The 22,656-nt window shown below is 43.3% G+C and overlaps 1 protein-coding gene across 1 annotated transcript in view; it reads right to left on the bottom strand.

Moving 5' to 3' along the window:
- The window catches only part of ubtf (upstream binding transcription factor), a 67,650-nt gene that overhangs the window by 10,610 nt on the left and 34,384 nt on the right, over nt 1-22,656 (bottom strand). Inside the window, exons 9-15 of the mRNA XM_072487106.1 lie at nt 19,927-20,060; nt 14,982-15,123; nt 14,552-14,593; nt 14,232-14,360; nt 9,571-9,726; nt 5,356-5,529; nt 2,335-2,445 (exon numbers count right to left, since the gene is read on the bottom strand). Of these exons, the coding sequence (XP_072343207.1) occupies nt 2,335-2,445; nt 5,356-5,529; nt 9,571-9,726; nt 14,232-14,360; nt 14,552-14,593; nt 14,982-15,123; nt 19,927-20,060 (888 nt within the window). The remainder of the gene's footprint in view (nt 1-2,334; nt 2,446-5,355; nt 5,530-9,570; nt 9,727-14,231; nt 14,361-14,551; nt 14,594-14,981; nt 15,124-19,926; nt 20,061-22,656) is intronic.

The raw sequence follows: 22,656 nt of genomic DNA, 5'->3' as shown, positions 1-22,656 counted from the left end.
ACATGGGGGAAGCCACTGGACAACTCCCAGGAAGAGGAATCCAGGCTATCCTCCTCACCATGACCCTAAATGAGTGGGACTAAAGCAAATTCTAACACCCAACTCCTGCCCAGGGTAAGATTGGCTGATTAAAGCATAGAACGGGGATTAAACATGCATTGCAACTGGTCTCAATGGCTTAGTGTTACGGCGTATGAAGCTTAAACCCTATGAGAATTTAGCCAAAACTATATTTTGGTCATTCGTAACCGCCAGAAAGTAGGGGAATCCCAGAGTTGGCGATGGAAGAAATTTCCATTTGATGCCATGATGCACAGGGAGTAAAGCTCCCTCGACTCTTCTTAATGAGTCTTAAGCTCAAGCGACATCCTTATTTGCACTTGTGCGATACATCAGTTTCCCACACCAGCCAATCTTGTTACCCAAGTGAAAAAGGCAACCATCCGTCGCCACAGACCCTGCTCCTACCACTGTTTTTATGTTGGAATATTAAGACTAACAGAAGAATGTAGAAGGCAGTTATCAGACCAGGTGTAGAATTTACTCCTGAGAAGCCAGTGCTCACATGTACCCCAAAGAGACTGGCGGCCGCTGCCATTTTTGATATTTCATCACCAACATGCCGTATGGACTGATCTCACCGGCTTGGGCACATCAACATCACTTCCAGATCAGGAATGCACTCCATCATTGAACTTACTGCACGATGCCACCAGACTTACTTGGCACAAATACAAATCTGCTAAAATCTTACAAGAAGACTACAAGGGGAAATGCATACTTCTGATTGGCTACGGTACTAAAAGTAGAGAAATGCATTGTGTGTTTTCTTCAAAACACACTAGGAATTGAAAATCACAGTTGGACTCCACCTGATACAAAATCACAAGCAGTCTATATCTCCCAGACCTTGCTGGCCGGTCTGAGGTCACTGAGTCAAGCATTGAGATTCATAGGTATCAATTTTTCATTAAAAAAATTTTTTTTTTTAAAAAGGGCAACAAGAATACAACTTGCGACAGGAATATTGGTAATTCAGGCAAAGATATTATTTTCAATGAAAGCTTCCTTTGCAGCATTGTCCCCATCTCCACATCTATCACACAGGGGCAGGCTGCTCCGGCAAAAGCGAAACTACTTCAATATCGCGTGATCTCAGTACTGTGGGTAATACAGGATTACTGAAGGTTCCCTTAATGTGACAAAAGACTGCTGTGTGGAACCAACCAAATGATGCCAGTACGGGTCTGGGATGAAAACACACAAAGTGATGAAATATGACCATACTCCTCCCACTGCACGATTTGTTATTTTCTCACTACTTCCATTTTTCCACTGGATTACAAATGTACAGACAAGGGCTGGACAAATGCCGTTTGAGATAACATGTAAAAAATGCATAGGCAAACCTAACCTTGGATCACCATGAAATGAGTTCTTTAATTGAAATGCAATATATATCTTAATGAGCCAAATTGGTGAAATGGGTCATTTCTATATGCCCTTGAGATGGAGGCCTTTGGCCCTCCGTATCCATTCAGGCCGAATTGTCTCGCCTCTCAACTTAGTCACTTTGAAGATCCTCGGGTAGACAGGTCCTTTACTCAGTACCACACGTTGCATTATCGCAACTTATCGGATTGATTATTTTGGTACCTTTTACCTGCCTCCACTTCAGCAACTTACAGAACTCAGCAAAAAAACATTCCCCCCCCCCCCCCTTTATGCAAGTAGAACAGAAACACTTTCCAATTTCTCCTGTACACAATGACATTTTCAAAGTTTTGTTTTTGCAAAACTGCATTAAAAAGACACCCTGAACATTTCCTCACTACCATCTCTTTCAAGTATTCAAGTCAAGCACAGTGTCAGTTGGATGCAGAGCAAACTCTCTCTGCCCCAAATAATATAAAATCCGGTGGCACTGCACTTGTGTGCAATTTCCAATCACATTGATGACTGACAATGTATGTACATGAGGCAAATGGAGTCAATGCCCATAAGGAGCTGGACTGAGACTGCTCCATCTGATTTCACACAGGCCTCTTAGAACTCACCATAGGGGTTAAGAAGCTTGTTTTAAAAAAGCATTCAAGAGGTGAAGAGATAGTGTGAGGCCATTCAGATGCTGTAGAGCGGGAGTCCTTCATATTTGCTTTGGCATTTGTTGCGCAGCGGGACTGCAACATACCCATGAGCAGAAACGCAAGTATAGTAGTTAGATACTTGCTATGAAACTAGTTCATGAAGAGCAAAATGTTCAATTCTTAGGTCAGTCAAGAGCAAGTATTCTTGGTACTGAACTTGCTGTAAGAGGAACAGAGAGGGTAGTACCTCATATCGTTTTTGATCCTCTGCTGCCTTTTTAATCCACATTAATTTCTCCTTTTTCTCCATTGCACTCCAAGTAGCCTCCATCGCTCTGAATGCCTTACTGCGATCATTCTAAAAAGAAACAAAAGACACACCGTGAAGCCCAGCAATTTTTGTTTTTTGCAATGTCAAGACACAGCTCAGATTACAATCAATCTGACAGCATGCACTACTAAATAAGTGTGCAATGCTTCATCTCCATTCCAATTCTCTGGAGTACAGATTAAACAAATCCCAAAAGAATTTATTGGGCATAACTGGTGTGTCTGTCAAGAAACGAGGGTGGGACATTCACCCTCAAAGAGCATTCATTAGCTGAGGCTGGGAGGGATTGCATGCATTATGCAAAGTCTGGAGAAGGCAGCACTGTAGGCTGCACAAATGTGGAGTTGATTGTACACAGAAGATGTGCGATCAAGCAAGTCACATCAATGACATCCAATTTCCTAGTCTGCAGACTGATCAGTTCCAGTTGTAAGAAAAGCTGTAGAGCAAAAAGAAATCAGACTTAAGCATCTGATACACTAATAAAGAAAACCAAATGATTCGCTGATTCACCCTGCATTCGTATTGAAAAATGGTTATGGAACACGTGTCCTCATTTGTAAACAACAGTATGTTACAAACAAGCAGTTACAAATCTAAAAGCATATTTGTCAGATAGAGCAGTTTGTCAGAATCAAAAATTGATTTGAGAAATGAAAGAAAACATGGACGCTGCCAACAATGTCAGCCAATGTGCGGATTAAGGAAAGCGGACGAGAATTGCAGCTGGTCAAACATAAATGACTTCACATGGAATTTTATATGAAAAGATCTTCTGCAGACGAATGGTGATTCGCAATCTTTGAATATCCAAGTTAATCTGGATAGAAGTTGGAAACTTGGCATAGGACCAAGAATCTAAAACCAGAAAGACCACAAACAGATAGTGAACCATGTTAGCTACATTTACTGCCCTTATGCAGATAAGCATTACCTCAGCAGTACACAAGTATGCAGAGCTTTTATTTGCTACAATTTTTGTTTTAGGACAAATATTCTTCTTTGAAGGAAGAACCAAACTATGATTTATATCAAAGCAATGGTGATGGCTTCTTGCAAAAACTCCGTGGGGACTTAAACAAAGCAACAAAGCTGTTCCAGATCTGCATAGATGGGTCTTGGCTATACCAAAGCAACACATTCAGAATTAGGTCTCCTTCAAGTTTTGCTGACATGGAGATCAATCATCTGGAGCAAACATTGTTTAAATGATCAAACGAAAGAGAGTCGTATTTCAAAAGAAAGGATCCTACTGAAATTGAATCTCAAGGGAGGAAATGTTCTGATCACCTCAGGGAGGAATTTCAATTAAAGGTCCCAAGAGCAGCACAACATGAGGCTACCTGAAGCACAAGATACTTTACAGCTTTGTCAAAATCATCAGGCCAAAGCTGGAAGCAGAAATGGATGCATTAACTCCCAAGACAGAACTCTGGGATGACATCAACAGGGAAGAAATGCAGATATTACAAATGCCAGGAATATGCACGATGTTCGTGTTAAGAGTTATGCTCCAGTATCCCAAATGTTGGTTTCAAATCACTGAAAAACATCGCATTAGCAGCTCAGCTTGCTGGAAGTGAGGCAGAGAATCAAGCACCTAGATAAATTAAAGAGAGCATTCTTTGAAGGCCATTGGTGACAAACTGCATGCTGATCAGCCTGATGGGTGTTTTTATATCAATGACAAACTGGTTCCAAGCTGTCTGTGGCTGCACCAGGATCAATTCATGGCAGAAAGCATGAACATAAAAGGCAGACTTTTCAGCTTTTAGTTAAACTGGCCCACGGTCACAGTGGCTAACCGTGAGCAGCCTTTTAACTGTAAGCTGGGGAAGGGTTTTTTGGGTTCGAGTGGTGCAAGTCTTCAGGGTCATTCCAAATCTAGGCTGCTGATAGAGGATTAGAAGTCACTTTACATAGAGATTCAAGGAAGGCCATTGTGATCTTAAAAATACCCATCTGGCAAATTAGTCAATCATGATGTTGACATGTTGAAACCTTTTACAAAAAATTATTATGCAAAATAGATAACTGGATATTATGAATTCACATTGGTAGAGTCGCGGGTTTGGAAGGTGTTTCCGAAGTTTGTATAACGTTCTAATGCATTCTCATCTGGTCCAGAATAATGGACAAAGATTTTCTTGCATATTAATGCAATAACTGGAACGATTGCAGATGATGGAAGCAAGGGAAAGATAGCAAGTGGAGCAGGAATGAGGAAAACCGCCCAAGATTGGCAAAAATCCAAAATCTTAAAAAGACTGCCACAAAAGAATTCTCCCCCACTTTTCAAGGCAGAGAATTTACACACATAAAAAGGTTGAACAACGTAGCATCAAAAGCTTAATAACTTTGCCTACTGACTGCCACACCTAAAAGAGCACCAATCTGTCCCAGATAAAAGCGGCATAATGCTAAGAAAGAATACTGAAGCGTAAACCAAGGCAAGGGTAATCCAAGGGCACAGACCACATAACACAGAACTGCGATGGCATTCATTACTCATTTCTGAATAGTGTAAAGTTAAACAAAGGCGAATGACACAAAAGCACTCGAGCTCAGATTTCCCAACGCTAGTTTTGCATAAAATGTGGTGCTTAATCCGGGGAGGAGCAGCAGTAAAAGGAGGAAGCATGCGATAGAGCACACCGTCGTGGATAGGTCGCCTCTGGGATACAGAAGGCATATGGAGCAGATACAACAAAACTAATGTAGCCACACAGTATAATATTTCAAGTTGGTATTCCCAACAGCAAGAAATTCTTACATGCTGGAGAACAAAAAGTGCGGAATCTCATGCTGCAGACAACCTCCCATCAGTTTGTGCAATCCTATGCATTCTGAGCTTGTCAGGTAGCCTAATCTCAACCTATTCCCATTTCTTCCATTCCAAATGGTCACTTCCTCTCTTTCGACTACCCCAGTGCATACCCTGTACTTGGCCAGATAATCTCCAATCACATTCTGCTGCCAGATCTCCTCTGCAGTCTTGGGTGGCTCAGGCAGTTTCCCCCGGATAGCAGAGCCTTTTCCATCTTTTCCATAGCCCTGCTTTTTCTGTTCCGACTCGGCCTTTGCCGCTGCCTCCATGCGCCGATACTTCTCCTGTTGCAGCAAAAACATCATTTTAGATCCTTCAAAACATAATTCCTTCCACTAAACAACATAACCAGGCCACCGAATGCAACGCAACCTACTGTTAGATCACAGCTATTATCTGCTGGAAGGTTAAAATTATTGACTGCAATGTTGGTCCTCCTACTTCTTCAAATAATGTTTAACCTCCACAAATAAAGAAAGTGATTAGTTGGATAGTCTTTCTAATGGAGACAACCAGGGGCTATTCTCCTTTTAAAATTCTGCATCCCTACAATCGCCATGGGAATCATGTGTGATTCCCTGCTACTCAAAAGAACAAAATGTTCATAAAAGCTCAATTCCAATACTGCACCAATTCGTTCCAGAATGCACGAACTAAGCTTTAGATCCAAACAACAGAAGCTGGGAACTTTGAACATGTCCTTCAATGGATGAGGAAGGTCAATATTCAACGGTTCAGTTAATATCCTTTCTAGAGTACTACAAAGCAGTATGACAGAGACCAGGTTGAATCATATGGAAATCATGACAGCTTGATCCACCAGATCAAAACAGCTGCATATGGTAATAGATTTTAGTGTCGCCAATGCAGGCAGCATTGCGAACTCCTACCACATCACAACTGAAATGATCAAATATTTTCTATCAGATAAAACAAGAGGGGAAAATCTAGGACGAATTGCGGCCCCAAACATGAAAGCATCCACCCAGCCGTCATCTAGAGCAGTCAGACCAAAGTAACTTTTGTCAAGACAGCTACGCTGCAGATGGGGCCAAAAAAGTATTTTGCACGTTGGTCTACTGTGTGGCCAAATCACAAATGCAAATAAATCTCAAATATTTGCTGGTAGATCAGAAACCACTCAAACACATCCTCTAACCAACAGGTCAAATTCTTGCTCACCCTTCAGAACGTTATACAAGCTTTGGCAACACCTTCCAAACCCGCTACCTCTCGAAGAACAAGGGCAGCACAGGTGCATGGGAATACCGTCTGCAAAGATCCCCCTAAAAGACTCAAACCATCCTGACTTGAAATTGTACCACTGTCCCTTCACTATCATTGGGTCAAAATCCTGGAACTTCATCCCCTACAGCGCTGTCTGTAGGGGAGAGACAGAGGGATGGCGCGAGAGGTAGGGAGAAGGAGTGATCATTGGGGGGGGTTGGAGAAAGAGGGATCGCGCGGGGGGGGGGGGGGGGGGTGTTGGAGAAAGAGGGGTCGCGGGGGGTGGGAGGAAGAGGGGTCGCGGGGGGTGGGAGGAAGAGGGGTCGCGGGGGGTGGGAGGAAGAGGGATCGCGGGGGGTGGGAGGAAGAGGGATCGCGGGGGGTGGGAGGAAGAGGGATCGCGGGGGGTGGGAGGAAGAGGGATCGCGGGGGGTGGGAGGAAGAGGGATCGCGGGGGGTGGGAGGAAGAGGGATCGCGGGGGGTGGGAGGAAGAGGGATCGCGGGGGGTGGGAGGAAGAGGGATCGCGGGGGGGGGGGGGGAGGAAGAGGGATCGCGGGGGGCTGGAGGAAGAGGGGTCGCGGGGGGGCTGGAGGAAGAGGGGTCGCGGGGGGGCTGGAGGAAGAGGGGTCGCGGGGGGGCTGGAGGAAGAGGGGTCGCGGGGGGGCTGGAGGAAGAGGGGTCGCGGGGGGGACGAGGAGGAGAATGAGGGGTCGCGGAGGGGTAGGAGAAAGAGGGATTGTGCGCGGTGGGAGTGTGGAAAACGGAGATGCAGGTGGACAAGAGGCGGCGGGTTGAACATGAGACAATATAAAAGGGCATAAACATTGAATGGCACCTTGCCCAACTGGTCCCAATAAGATACAAAAACCTAGCCTACTTCCACAAGAGATGAAACCTGTATGTCATCTAGTTTGCATTCGATTTTCCTCCTAATAATAATTTTTTATTGTCACAAGTTTCTGTGAAAAGCCCCTAGTCGCCACATTCCAGTGCCTGTTCAGGTAAGCTGGTACGGGAATTGAATCCGTGCTGCTGGTCTTGTTCTGCATCACTGAGCCCACTGAGCTAAACCAGCCAAGTACTTAAAAAGTAGGATTCAATACCTATAGCTAAGTGGGAATATTTTTCTATTTCAGGCAAAGTTGGATGATGTACTCCAGTCAATGATTTGCAGTGGCTGTGGCGGCAACTTCAATACCGACAGAAAGAATTACAAATAAATGAAGGCATCTGAATGTTGCACTCAACAGGGGTTCTTCTGCTTATCACCTTCAGACCAAAGAGCAAGTCTTTCATTTCCTCCATCATCAGGTGAAGGGCAGCAAATCATGCTGACGTACAACTCCATTAACAAAATGACCCTCTCATACCGCTCCCAAAACCATAGGTATTGAGTGTTAGACGCTAGATTGTGTCAAATGGGTCATAAAGCTGTACGGGAGCCTTCACAGCGAAACCGGGCCCTAGCGTACATATGTGAGTAGTTTATAGAAGGGATTACGGGAAAGATATCAGAAACCAAAACTCAAATTTCCTGCTCCTTGTTGCAGTGACACTGAACGTATGATGCCCCACATAGTATGGAAACGAGACTAGAGTCTCAGCACACAATTACACACACCGACTGCAGGAACCTAGCACCAAAAGCAGCAGGGTGGAGCATCCCTGCAATGCTGGTTCTGATACTGGCTGATGTCAGCCAGGTTGGCCACAGTAGAAATATAAAAATTAAAGATCACCCACCAGCAAAAACTATTAAACAATCACTTGGATGTCCACCCATCCTTTCCAATACAGAACTCGTAACATCATAACCAGCAACAAGACACAGACCAAAAGATGTGTGCAATTTGGAATAACAGGATTGAATAAAAGGTAATCAGGAGACTAGATTTTTATTGAGAGATGATGTGGAGATGCCGGCGTTGAGACTGGAGTGGGCACAGTAAGAAGCCTTACAACACTAGGTTAAAATCCAACAGGTTTGTTTGGAACCACTAGCTTTCAGAGCGCAGCTGCTGCTCTCCGAAAGCTAGTGATTCTAAATAAACCTGCTGGGCTTTAACCTGGTGTAAGATTTTTTATTGAGGGAGGAGACGACAATTTTCATGCCCGTACATGAAGGCTCTACACATGTAGCAATATGGGCCAGTGTGGGTGCCACTGTGTGAGGAGACACACAAAAAGTGCTCAGAGATACTTTCACCTGGAAAGAAACCATCTGCATGGATTAAATGATTTGTTGAGAATGCGCCACTGACATATTTTAGGCCACCAGCTTAGTGTTACAGCTCTAATCGCAGAAAACTCTGGGAGCAAGAACTTTTTGTTGTACTTCAAGACAAGACACTGAAACATAAAAGGAATTCCAAGAGAAACCAACATCCACTAGGACGAACCACAGTGGTCTTCCTTCTGAAACTGGCCAGAACGGAACACAGAAAATGAGAGATACTGCAGAGCCAAAATTCAGATTTTGTTGAAAAAGGAGGGGCGGGGAGAAGGGAGAGGTGTGGAGATGAAAAGCGAGGAAGATTTTCAGTTCATCACTGACTGACTACTTGTTGCTAGTCCCAGCCACTGCAGACTCAAGACATGTCTGTGCATATTACTGGTGCTGCAAAGTTAGTTTGGAGCTGCAGCTCCTAGTTTGGAGCTACAGCTTTCAATGTTCAGCTTTTTTTGGAAATGGATGGAAAGACTACGAATTAACCAACTCCATGACATACAGGCAGAACTTTTGGTTCAATCACCTAGACTGCTTAATTTGGAACTATGCTGTTCCCATCCATTCAAAATATCAGTGGATTCCACCTTCCAAAAGGCCAACCTGCACCCATTGCTGTTTAAAACCAGGATCATGCAATTCACGATCTTGAAATAACAATCAACTAACACAAACAAAGAGTGTCAACTCAAATAAGTTTTCTTCATCCATTACTATGGTAACACTAACATTCACCATCCAAGGTTTCAATGACTTGGTGTTCCAGCCTATCAATGACCAAACGGTATTGGACTGTAAATATCTATTCTGTAGCCACCCCCTGCCTAGACCCTCGTATGGTATCTATCAGCCACTCAAATAATTTTTACCTTTTTCTTCTCAGACAGCTCAGTCCACATCCTGGCCAATTTTCTCGTCAGTTCACTCTCCGACAGCTCCGGCTCCTCCTCCTGCATCTTCTTGCGCTTCTCTTCCGAGAAAATGAACATGGCAGAGATCGGACGCTTTGGTTTGTCAGAAGTAGTCTGATAACAAATGTGAGAAGAGACCCTTTAACCATTTGCTTATTCTGGCAGCTGGTCTTCCACTTCCTTTACCACCCTACCTTCAAGCTGCCAGGCCCTCATAATCCTTGCACTTGAAACCCCTTTCCTCTGCAAAGATTCCCGTGTTTTTCTCTATTTCTGATGCACACTAAAAATATATTAGGACCCTCCCAGAGAATGCTAAAAAGGATTTGTGGGTGCAGCTTCAAGATTTCTTCTAGTCCTTCGTCCCCTTGCCAATTCAACCCATTCGGCAACTGCAGAAGGGGGCAAAGTGTTATGCAAAGTCATTTTTGTTCTCTCCTCCAAGGGGCCTAGTTGCCTTTTCAAGCAGTCACTGCGTACAAGTGGCAAACTCCCACATCGGCCAATATCATCAATGGCCCTTCCGGACCAGAACAGTAATATTTTGAAATTGGCTCAAGGACGCTTACCTACCATGGAAGCAAATCGCATGCATTAACTGTTAGGTCCAATATAATACACACGAGGCTCTCTTCACTGAATTATATGAACAGCCAACTAATTAACTGGAGTCACCTGGATATGCATCTTCCAATGAGCTTGGCTCATGGCAGCAAATGTTCCAAGAGTGGTTTGCAGGTGACAGATTAGAAATCTGGAATTTACCACTCAGAAGATTCCATGTCATGACAATCTCTGCTGTGACTAATCTTCGGACACCCAGAGGAATGCCCTGGAAAAATAACGAGGGGCATTGGGCTGAGGTAGTCCCAACTAAACCCTGCAAAGCTGAACCAAGCTGCCAATAGGTAAACCCATCATCATAACTATGGGCACCATACCAAATTGTCACATATAGGCACTGTGACCAGTAAACACTCAACTCTAGCTATGGAATAATTGTTGCATATAAACTTCCCACTTGAAAGCCAATAATATCCAGCTAACCCTTCAACAGATGGCAAGGCATCATAACAATCTGTTGGAGCAACGTCATTCAATAAAAGTAGAGACCACAACAGAAATAAATCACACATCTACCGTATCAGTTGGGTACTTGTTTATTCAGGGTTTTCAGATATTTATTGAACTGAACATTGAACCACAATAGAAAAAAGTGTTAAGAGGTTGCTATGGCGGCTGGAGAAGAAGTACTGAGCCCATTCCAATCACTTGCAACCTCCCAACCATCACAGTATGTTTACATTTATTTTTCCAACTACTTGGCAACGAGGGCAAGCCCTTCAGCTTGGAGATTAGCTAATGAGAAAGGTATTCTGAACTGTGATGGATCACAAAGCTGGAGTTTTTAAAGGGAGGGAGGCCAAACAAAAAAAAACTCACTTAACAGAAAAAAAATAGCAGACAAATTAACGTTAGCAGCTTTCAGTAGGACATCAAAATCCACCAGAAAAATTAACTTGGATGTTGTCTCACCCATAGGCCTTTTTAAAGAAACAGCAATGGGTGCAAGTCCAAACCATTCATCCACTGACATTTGGTTTATGTAGCTTATATACCAAATTGCCACACCAAGAGTGTGGAAACATACTACTTGAACACCACTTCTCATTCCTCCCACTAGTAACCCCCTTTCATTTGACAGTTAAGAGAATGTTGATAAAAATCAGACAATATATATATATATATATATATATATATATTGGAACTTGAGATTTGTGAGCAGTTTGCAGCACACACTCGGACTGAAGCAATATATGTAGGTTACACCACACAGCTAGTAATTCTTCGTAAACACACACCTCAAAAGCATTCAGCACATCTAGAAAAGAGCTTGTAACAAGCCCATTTGCAGTTATTTTCAAAGCGCCCGAGGATTACATGACCAAGATCACCATACTGCAAGCTACAGGTTCCAGGAGAACGCCGAGATTCTGAATGCAATCCATGGATAGACTTTCTTGTCAAATATCTTTGAAGACCTTGTAAAATTGGGATTCTTGCAATTCCCTGAACAAGGAGCATAAATACTCTGTTCAAAGGCACCAGATCAAATGCATAAAGCTCCCAGAAGAACTTTGCATCGGTCAATAGATAATACCAAAGGTCCCAGAGACGACCTGAGATTCCCTATACATTTGATGAAGACATCCATTTCAAAACTAAAGAAAATATTTCTCCAGCAACATTAAGTGGCCACTTGAAACTTCACACAGTCCCACAAGGCTCCTAATTTCAATAGTAATGGCAACACTGCTCCCAAGTATCGTGTGGCTCTCCACTAGAAAGCTAAAGCTGAGAAGTACCAAATCTGCATCTCCAGTGAGGAGAAGAAACATACCAATACTGAAAGGAAGCCTCTGTATTGAAAACTGCTTGGACTGCAGGCAAGTATTTTCTTTTGTCCTAGGTTCAATGCTGGTGCACATAACTGCATGCCCTCAGGCATCACTGGTTTGTAACTGAAATGGGCCAATTCATGCCTTTCCCTGAACCTGCACTGATTGGAAAGGCCTTTCTTCCTGTTGACTGCATATTAACGATATATGCACATATCATGGTTTACGAGTTTGAAAGACCAATGCTTAAAGGCTTCAAAAAGCAATTACGTTGACAACCAAATATGAATGTGCACAGTTAAAATGGGCAGACTAAAAGAAAAAGAGAGGCTAAAAGCAGATATTCAAATATCAGAACATGAGAAATGTGCAGGAGCAGGGCAAAGATTAGAGCAGTGACAACAAGCAGGCTATGATAAACCAGCAGAAACATCAAAGTAAGGGATCAACAACGCTACAAGAGGAGCTTGTGAAGGTTAAATCAATGAAAAAATATCAGTAGGAGTGATCAGCTCCCTCATGACAATGCTCAGATCTGAGGATCTGGAGGTACCAACATCATTCCAAATGTAGAAGACCTGAAAAAGAAGCTAATAATATACATGCTGTTCAAAATACACTTCCAACGCCAACAAAATCAAGACATTTTTTAAAAAGTGCATAAAACAGATTTTCAATCAGCAAATGAAACCAAGTATCAGGTACAGATATCAATCGGAGCAAAACGTTCTCATCCTAACATTCTTTAGGAAGTGTGGGTGAACGATAGTGAGAAACACATTAAGAGACCCCAGTGCTTATGCAGGGGATCACGATGAAGATAAAATTGCGACCTATCCAGCTATAACAATTCCTTTACCTATGTTAAACTTTCCAAGATGCACATTCTTGACACATAAACACTTTCCAGAAGTGCTGTTTACGCAGGAGCTAAAGAAGCTTGTCCTCCAGCTTCAAACTATTGCTCTTGGAGAACAGTCTTCTTGTTAAGCCACTGTGCTATCAACAGTGTAGCATCGCCTAGAAAGAGTTGTCAGAGACTTTCCACCATCAATGGGTGCCATTTACACACAACTCCCAAACAAGAGTAAAACCATTGAAAACATCGCAAACGTTTCAATGACAAAAAAAAGTAAAATTTTAGTGTGAGATTTCTCACAGCAAAATACCTTGAACAGGACAAGCGCTCCACAGTAAGCAACATACCGACCAAGAAAAACAACTAAAATCCACAAGAGGAGCATTAAACTCTGCAGGAAAACAGCTCTAAAGCAACAGATTCTTCTCCTCCCTCTTCACCTGCCAACCCCTACCCTGGCAAGACCCAGTGGAATTGGGCAACAATTCGATACTACATACACGACCCAATGACACAGAAGCCAGTTTGTGAAACTTTCACCCGTGGACTGCAATGGAAAATGGGTCAACAGAAGCAACCAAATCTAACAGACCAGCAATACCTACAAGGAAAGCAGACCCGTAAACAAAATGAGCCATGTGGTATTTAAACCAAGTACAAAAAAAAACTGCACAAAACCCAGGCAATGCCTCCACATCAATGCTAACACCATAGATTCAGTGCAATTTCAGCCTCAAATTAATACCAAACATGGATATCTATTTAAACGTCCGTATGGTTCGAAGGTACCAGAACAGCCCACTGGCTCCGTAAATATTTGTGTCACAGACGGTGTGGGAAACGTGTAATCGAGATCCAAGGCCATTCCAGATTCAATCCTACCCAAATTAAAATCAGCTGTGGTAGTACCACAAATGAATTGAGCATCCCATGTGCATGAATCTTGTGAAGGATCAATTTGGGCTTGATCGTCACGTCCACCCCCTCACACCAGATAGTTTGTTGACACTCAATATTTTAGGAGCAAGAGGGTTGTTAGGGCTAGAACCCCTCAGTGGTGTGCTGAAGAGGATGGGAATAATGATTGACTCAGTGCTCTCAGGACTACATGGCACTCAAAAACGCCATTTGGATTTTCCCCTGGCATCAATAGAAAATAATAGGAAAGTGATTTTACCTCGCTCTTTCCTTTACAATCTGTGAATTTATGAAAAGCACTCCATATGCAAAGGAGTGCATGCGCATTGCTCTTATAATCCATTGTTGTAAGAAAGACTGTATGCATTTCTCTGGAAAAATTCACGCATGTCAACTCAGATGCAAACTAAGTTGCTAAAAAAGGGAAGCTAATGAGCACGCACCTTGGCATCTAAAGTTGGTGATGAGATGCCTTTAACTCCAGCCTGCTTCAAGTTGCTTGCAGCTCTCCTGTTGATTCCAATCATCTTCTCTTCAGAGAGAACTCTTTGTTGCTCATGTTCAGGGAGGCTCTGCAGCATAAGATTAAATGCTTAGTTATTAAAAAAACAGGAAAACCATAGCGCACAGTGCAGAACGGATGCAAGCCCACCATCTGCCACCCGCACCCCTGCACCGAAGGAGAACGGATTAACAGCTACAATCTGTTCTTGGCACCTTCCAATGGCTGTCACATGACCAGGAATCACAGAATGACACGTACCAGCAAGAAACGATGAAGGTTAATTTCATATTCCTTCTTTTTCTGTGGGAACAAAACAAGTCAAAGTGTCACCATCTCATCATGCCATGGTCGCCACTGTACCTGATCTATTACAAATTAAAATTATGGCAGCATTGAACAATCCACTTTGATACTAGCCAGTCCCACCAAAAGCTCACATGCTCAATTATCACTTCCAATATCTTTAAACCGCGGGGAGGTCATGGAGACTCATTCTATTTCCCTCTCTATGGAAGCCAGTTTCACTGGAATGGCCATTTGTGATAAACAATGAGCAAAAGAAATCTTTAAAAGAAAAGTCGCTCATTATTGATCACTGTTGACTCAAAGATGAAAAGTTTTGAACATTTTGGTAAAAGAGCTTGCTTTCCCATCGGATTGCAATTTCTCGAGTTGCCAGAATTCTTACCTGTTCACATCGTTTCTGATAAGCATCCTTTTCTTTCTGAGATAACATCTTCCACTGCTTGCTGCACAGTACCATACGTTCTGTGCTGGGAATGTCTTTCATGTTGGACATTAGCTCAGCGCAATACAGAGAATAGCCATTTCTAAACAGAATAGAGAAAGTGGTGAGTATTGCGTTACACAGATGCTCAGGACCATCTCCTCTGTGAACGGCAGCCGACATTAGACCCGGAGGTTCAACCTCAGGTGGATCCAAGATGTCATGCCCGAGTGGGAGAGCTTGGAACCACATGAACCAGTCAAGTGCCACAATTACCAGAGGGCACTTTCAGTAAGAGACCACCACGATGAACCAGTCAATAAGCACAGGAGTCTTCTCCTTCGGCTCATGAGCTGATTAGTCAACGAACCTTTGTTAAAAGTGGATCGGAATGGACTTTTTTTTTAGGAAATAACCGAAGCAATGGTCAGGAAAACATTGCGGAAAAACAGAATACTGAAATTGGGGGTGGGTGGGGAATCTGGTATTAAAAAAAAATAGAAAATGCTGGAAGTACTCAACACTGGAAAAATTAGCAATGAAGTCAGTTTTGAATTGTGGGGGCGGGGGGTGGGGGGAGAAGAGAAGTGGACAAGGACGAAAGGAAGGTCTGTGATAGGGTGAAATTGAATGAAGTAACAATTAAATCTTCCTGGGAATGGTGATGGGGCAGGATAACCTGAGGCAAAAAATAAGAGAAGAAAAACCAAATCAAGGGAAGTTAACAAAATGGGGCAGAGATTATGGTCTGAAATTGTAAGACGTGGAAGGCCGGAAAGTGCCTAACTGAAAGATGAGGTGCTGTCCCTGATACTGAGCTTCACTGGAACATTGCAGAAGGCCGGGGCCAGAGCGGCAGCCAAGATGGAGAATTCCAAATACAGGTGACTGGAATCCTGCAACTGGAAGAGCATTTGGGGCCTTGGGCAGTGAGGAGGAGGTAGTAAAATAACAGATGTTATATCTCCTGCATTTGTATGAAAATGTGCCGTGGGAAGGTGACAGGGTGTTGGGTTTGACTAAGGAATATATCCGGATATCAACTGGAGGGGGGGGGGGGGGGGGGGGGGGGGGGGGGGGGGGGGGGGGGGAGGAGGAAGAGTGAGAAAGAGGGTGATGGTCGCGAAAGGGTGGATATAGGGGAATTGGGTAGGTGTGTTTAATGATAGCATCATGCTGGTGGTGGGAGAAAATAATCCATTGCCTGCAAACATTGATGGGCTGGAAAGTGAAGGTAAGGGAGAGTCTATCGTGGTTCTAGGAAGGGCGGGCAAGTGGCAATAGCAGAAGTGCGGGAAAAGTAGCCGACACAGCAAGGGCTCCATTAATCACAATGAGGTCCTTTATTTGAGATAAAGGGAAGGCATAGCGGAAACTACGTTCTATGGATATTTATATGAACTGCCAGAAGGCATTTGACAAGATCCCTCATAAAACTGGAAGTTCGTGAAATTGAAGGCAAATCATCATCCTGGTTAGGAGTTGTTTAGGCAGTAGAAAACACACAAGGCACAGTAACAGATATTTAATTGGATTGGAAGGAAGTGCCCCACAAAAGGCGTTAGGGCGTACTCAGTATATTTATTAACAAGTCAAAAACACAAGCAAGCCATGTATCCAAGTTTGCCTAGGCCCACAAATATTGGTTACACAGTAAATAATGTAGACAGGAGCATCAAATTACAGCGACATTGGTAGATCAAGTGAGCGAGTAGAACTGTGGCAGATTGATTTCAATGCAGACAAGCAGGTTCCAACATGGACATGCTCATAAAAGGACAATCCCCAAAAGTGTAACTGATGCAAACGTTAGGAAGTGTAGAGATCCAATGAGCCAATGCGGTTTGAGGGGTGGGGGGCGTGCTCCCACGTGCATGAATCTGGAAAATGTACTTGGGTGCAAAACAAAAACTGAAAAGGCTTGTGGGATGTTTGCTGTTATAATTAGAGTTGGGTGGAACAGTGACTAAGTGATTAGCACTGTTGCCTCACGGCGCTGAGGACCTGGGATCGATCCCGGCCCCGGGTCACTGTCTGCGTGGAGTTTGTCTGCATGGAGTTTGCACACTCTCCCAGTGTTTGCGTGCTTCTCACCCCCACAATCCAAAAGATGTGCAGGGTAGGTGAATTGGCCACGCTAAATTGCCCCTTAAATTGGGAAAAGAAAATCATTGGGTACTCTTAAATTAAAAAAAAAAAATAAAGAGGGTTAAAATATAATGGTGTTGAAGCTTTACTACAGCAATATGAAGCCCTAGATAGACCACTTCTGGAGGACAACATACAGTTTCCGGGCCCCACATCGTTGAAAGGTTATATTGGTTTTGGGAAGTGTGCAATGCAGATTCACCAGAATGTTACCAGGGCTCTAGAGTTGGATTAAGAGAAAAGGAAGGCGTGCATTTTATATAACATCTTTCACCATCACCAAACATGTCAAAGTGTAGTTACCGTTGTAATGTAGAAAATATGGTAGCCAATTTGCACATAGCAAGCTCTCAGTAATAGCAATGTGATTATGACCTGATAACCTGTTTGCATGATGTTGATTGAGGGATAAACATTGACCAGATCACTAGGGATAACTCACCTGCTATTCATTAAAATTATGCCACAGGACCTTAAGAGGGCAGACAAGGCAAATAACCCATCTGAAAGAATAGTGCAATATTGAGGGAGTGCAGCACCGGCCCTCAGTGTTTACGTCCTCGGCGGGACTTGAACCTTATGATGGAGATGAGAATGCAACCAACTGAGCGCCAGCTGACATTGGAGTTTAAATAAGCCAGGTATGTTCTCCCTGGAATATAGAAGGTCAGAAGGGATTTGATTGGAGGTGTTTTTCGGACTTTGAAAGAACTGAAATGGTAGGTAGAGGGGAACATTTTCCAATAGTGGTGGAGGGGAAATAAACCTCAAAACCTGAAAGAGGCTATTCAGCAGAAGTTAGTAGAGTCCGTGATGTAATTTTAAATTTGGTCATATGGTGGGCATCACTTGCTAGACCAGCATTTATTGCCCATCTCCAATTGCCCTCAAGAAGGTGGTGGCGAGCTGCCTTCTTGACCTGCTGCATTATATGAGATTTAGGTACACCCACTGTGCAGTTGGGGAGAAAGTTCCAGGAATTTGACCCAACGACAGTGAAGGAACTGCAACATATTTACAAGTCTGGATGATAACTGGCTTGGAGGGAACTTCCAGGTGGTGTTATCTTGTGTCTGCTGCCCTTGTCCTTCTAGATGTTAGTGGTCGTAGATTTGGAAGGTGCTAAGACCTCTTAGTGAGTTCCTGCAGTGCATCTTGCAGATGGTACACACAGCAGTTACTGTGCATCAGTGGTGGAGGGAAAGAATATTTGTGGATAGGGTGTAAATCAAGTGGGGTGCTTTGTCCTGAATGGTGTCAAGCTTCTGAAGTGTTGTTGAAGGTTTACTCATCCAAGCAAGTGGAGAAATTCCATCACACACCTGGCCTGTGCCTTGTAGACAGCAGACAGGTCAATGGTAACCTCAAGGATGTTGATAGTGGGGGATTCAGAATGTTAATGCACTTGAATGTCACGGGTGATGGTTAGGTTCTCTCTTGTTGGAGATGATTATTCCCTAGCACTTGCATGGCGCCAATGTTACTCGTCAACCTAAGCCTGGATATTCTCTAGGTCTTGCTGCATTTCATCATGGAACTGCTTCAGTATCTGAGGAGTTGCAAATGGTGAACATATCATTAGCAAACATCCCCACTTCTGATCTCATAATGGAAGATCACCGATGAAGCAGTTGAAGAATGCTGGGCCTTAGGACACTACCATGAGGAACTCCTGCAGTGACGTCTTGGAACCGATACATTTAACCTCCAAAAACCACAACCATCTTTCCTTTGTGTTAGGTACGACTCAAACCAGTTTCCCCAGAGTCCCATTGACTCCAGCTTTGCTAGGGCTCCCCGATGCCACATTCGGTCAAATGCTGCCATATTATGGTCCGCAAGTTTGGTCTTGGCCATCTTGCATTCAAACTATCTGTATTTTGGCATTTGCAATATGCCCTATAGCTGTGTGCATGCGCAGAAAATCTATAGGTGAATGGAGATTTCCCTGTAACTTGATGACTTTCTAAGCTAGTCAACACATCTGGTTGACCAAGAAACAGAATTTGATATATTTTGGCCTTTCAGTGAATCAAGTCCATTCTGATTTATGTTGTAAATGATTTAAAAAAAATTTTTTTTAATTTTTTTTAAACAAGCTCACTCTTTCTCCCTTGAGCAACCTGTTTGGCTAATAACCACAGGACAGTGAAGGCCTGCTACCTTGGCCAAGGAAGCGACTCTAGCAATGGCTTTAAAACAAGACATTCCTAAAATCCACATAGGTTTGGATCTCATAGTCCATATCCTAAACCAACTGCCCAAATAAAGGTTAAACAGGACATCATGACAAATAATAAGCCATAAGCAGTCTTCAGGAGCAGAGTGATGGATACAGAAGGTTGGGAGCCCTTGACCCTCAATTGTTTAAATTAATGGGTTCAAACAAGTGGTCAACGTGGATTATTCAACAGTCTCTAGAAATAAGGTACAAAAACAGCTGCATAGGAGGGACGTCTTCAGTCTTCTTTGGATGGAATATAATCCGGAGAGTTGCTTAACACTTTGGTTCGCTCAAGATAATAAGAGTAGTTGCGGGGATCAACTAAATTTATTTGCCCGATCCAGGAGCAGGATGCCATCATGGAGAGGCAGGTATCTTTAGCCACACAAGCCCTGTCCATTCATATGACCCAGTACTAGTAAACCTCTCTCACCAGTTACAGGACATATGCCTTTTCTGCCTATTTAGATTATGCATCATATCTAAACTGTTACTTCTTAATAAACTTCTCACACATTTAGGGTGGACACTTACGGGGGTGGCTTTGTGGGTCGACCATCAAACTTGTCCTTGAGCTGTCGCTCAGCTTTAGTCAGTGTATTTTTGGTCAGATCATCCAGATTGATGCTTTGCTCTGGATGGCGTATAACATAATCTCTCATTGCTTCCTGCAAACAGAAGGTGGCCCATGTTGAAAATGATTTCAAAATCACAAATGTCCTCTTTCCCCATTACAATGCACCTAAAGCAGAACCCATAAACCCACCAACATTAACACTATTTACAAAACAGATTTCCAGCTATTTTAAAGATAAATTTCTGTTCAGAATTTTCTTCTCTTCTATTAAGGCATAACCCAACCCTCCTGTACTATGCCTAAGTGGTTATTCATTGTGTTTGCCGAGGCAATGAGGGTTTTCAATTAACTCAAGTGTCAAACTGGCCCACTCCTCTCTTCTTTCCACTGTCATAAATTTACCTACCAGTAAAACAAAGTTAACATAACATATATGATGCGAGATATCCAGCAACAGGTAGAAATCTGCCTAGAGACAGCACTAGCCGGTATTTGAAAGGCCCAATAAGATGCGTCTCTCCCAGCAACGAGTTTAGAAGGCAATTTCGATAAGAATCCGATGAGAATGACTTTGGAGTAGGAACATTTACATAGACGATTGGGGAAGATCAACGATCATACATATGTTCATGTCTAGAGTCAAGGAAGTTGATAGGGGCACGCAGCAGAATACACAGAAGGCATAATCAAAGGAAACCAGTTAGCATCCAGCAGGCAGAAGCAGTTTCCAGCCACGAAGCCTGAAGGCCAAGTTTTACATCTAACAGCCTCGAAGTCTTAGAGCCATGTCAGTGTAGAAACAAGACACAGGAAATGTGGAAAGAGGAGCTGGGTATAGAGGTTGGGGGAGGACTCTTGATCTAAGCACTGCAAAGGGCAAACTACACCTCATGCACAGGTCTGAGCCTAATGCAACTAATAGTAGTGCACAGGGTGCACTTGACCAGAACATGCATGAGGGGGCTTCTTCCAGAAGTGGAAGACAAATGTGAATTGTGCAAGGAGGCCCGGCCAACCACACCCACATGTTCTGGTCATGTCCCAGACGTGTCGGGTAGTGGACCGCCTTTTTCAAGGCCATGTCCAAGGTTGTGGGGATGAGAGTGCAGCCATGTCCACTAGTGGCAGTCTTCAGGGTATCAGAACAGCCAGAGCTCTTTGCTGGGTGAGAGGCAGATACCCTCACCTTCGCCTCTCGACCACCCACTGGAGACTCCTGCTCAGCTGGAGATCAGCAGCGCCACCCAATGCCGCAAACCGGCTGTCTGACTTAAACAGAATTCCTCAAATTGGATAAAATTCGCCATTAGAGGATCAGAGGAAGGCTACTGCAACACATGGAAGCAATTTACCAACCTGTTTGAGGACCTGTTCATGACCAGCAACCAATAAGGGAAGGGGGGGGACAGAAACAGACAGGGAGGGCGAGGGGAGATAGGAAAAGTAGGGTGGGAAGACACCACCCAGAGAACAGGGGAAGTAGGAAGTAGGGCAGAGGAACCAAAGGATACAAAGGGAAAGAAAAACCCATTTGACCACGGTAAACATCAACAGGGTATGCCTTGGTGGCTTCAAACATTCCCCTAGTATGTTTTAATACCATGGGGCAACATGAAGATAGGTAAACAGTATGGTTGTGGGAACTGATTATTGGGAGCCCAATGTTAATATGCCTCATATCTGTATATATTTTTCCTATGTCTTCATACCTGTTTATTTTTCCCCTTTTTTGTTCCTTGCAATGTTGTTACAAATAAATGCAAAAACCAAGAAAAATACTGTCAGTGCAGAAAACCCTTGTAAAGGCAGTTTAAATAACTTCACTGGACCAGAACAATACATTTCCCAAGCGTGATCATCCCTGTATTGTTTGGTGACTATAATCTGGTTTTACCATATGGATTCATTTACTTTGGATGTTGTTTGGGGAAATGGGAAAATCTGGAGGGAGTTCAGGGATCGGAGAGAGTTTGAAACAAGGGTTACATTCTACTTAAAAACTGTGGACGCGTTTAGCAATTCATATACCCGGATTGTCGTAGATTAGAGTAGTCCTGTTTGTGCGCATTGGTCATTTCTTTAATAAATAGTCTTTAATAATTGCTACACGATGACTAGACTGCTTATTCTCGCTGGGGTTTCACTCGTCTCTTCACGCAAAAACAAAGTAGAAATTTACACCCCTCCCTAAGATCCGCTGTTCCTAGTTGGGGTACCCTTCGCTAATCACATCAACGTGGTTCCTGCCCCCCCACAAGAGCTGCAGAATTTTCCTGGTCAAGTGGAGGTCTAATTTCCTGAATTACTACTGAATCTGCCTCTGCCATCCTTGCCATAACTCATCAAAAGAAGAAAAAAAAAGTACCTTCATCTCTCTTTAGTGTTTGTCAATTACTTTAAATCTATTGACTCGGATTACTGACCCTCCTCCTCCCACTGAAGCTCTCTCCATCTATCTAAACCCTTCATATCTCTATTAAATATCCCTTAACCTTCTCAATCTAAGGAGAACAATCACTGCTTTCCCAGGAAACTTTTCACTTTATAATAAAATTACGTTGCTCAATTTTTCCCCCACTCAATGCATTCTTACTTCTCTACTAATCTAGAGTCAAGGTTGATTCTGTTCTTTTCCGTGACCTTAGCAAAGCATCACAAATAATGGGTGATGCATTTCTAATGGAAAT

This window comes from Scyliorhinus torazame, chromosome 21 (genome assembly GCF_047496885.1).
Source record: "Scyliorhinus torazame isolate Kashiwa2021f chromosome 21, sScyTor2.1, whole genome shotgun sequence".
NCBI lineage: Eukaryota > Metazoa > Chordata > Chondrichthyes > Carcharhiniformes > Scyliorhinidae > Scyliorhinus > Scyliorhinus torazame.
The sequence above is the reverse complement of the archived record's forward strand: the minus strand, read 5'-3'. Positions and strand labels throughout refer to the sequence as shown.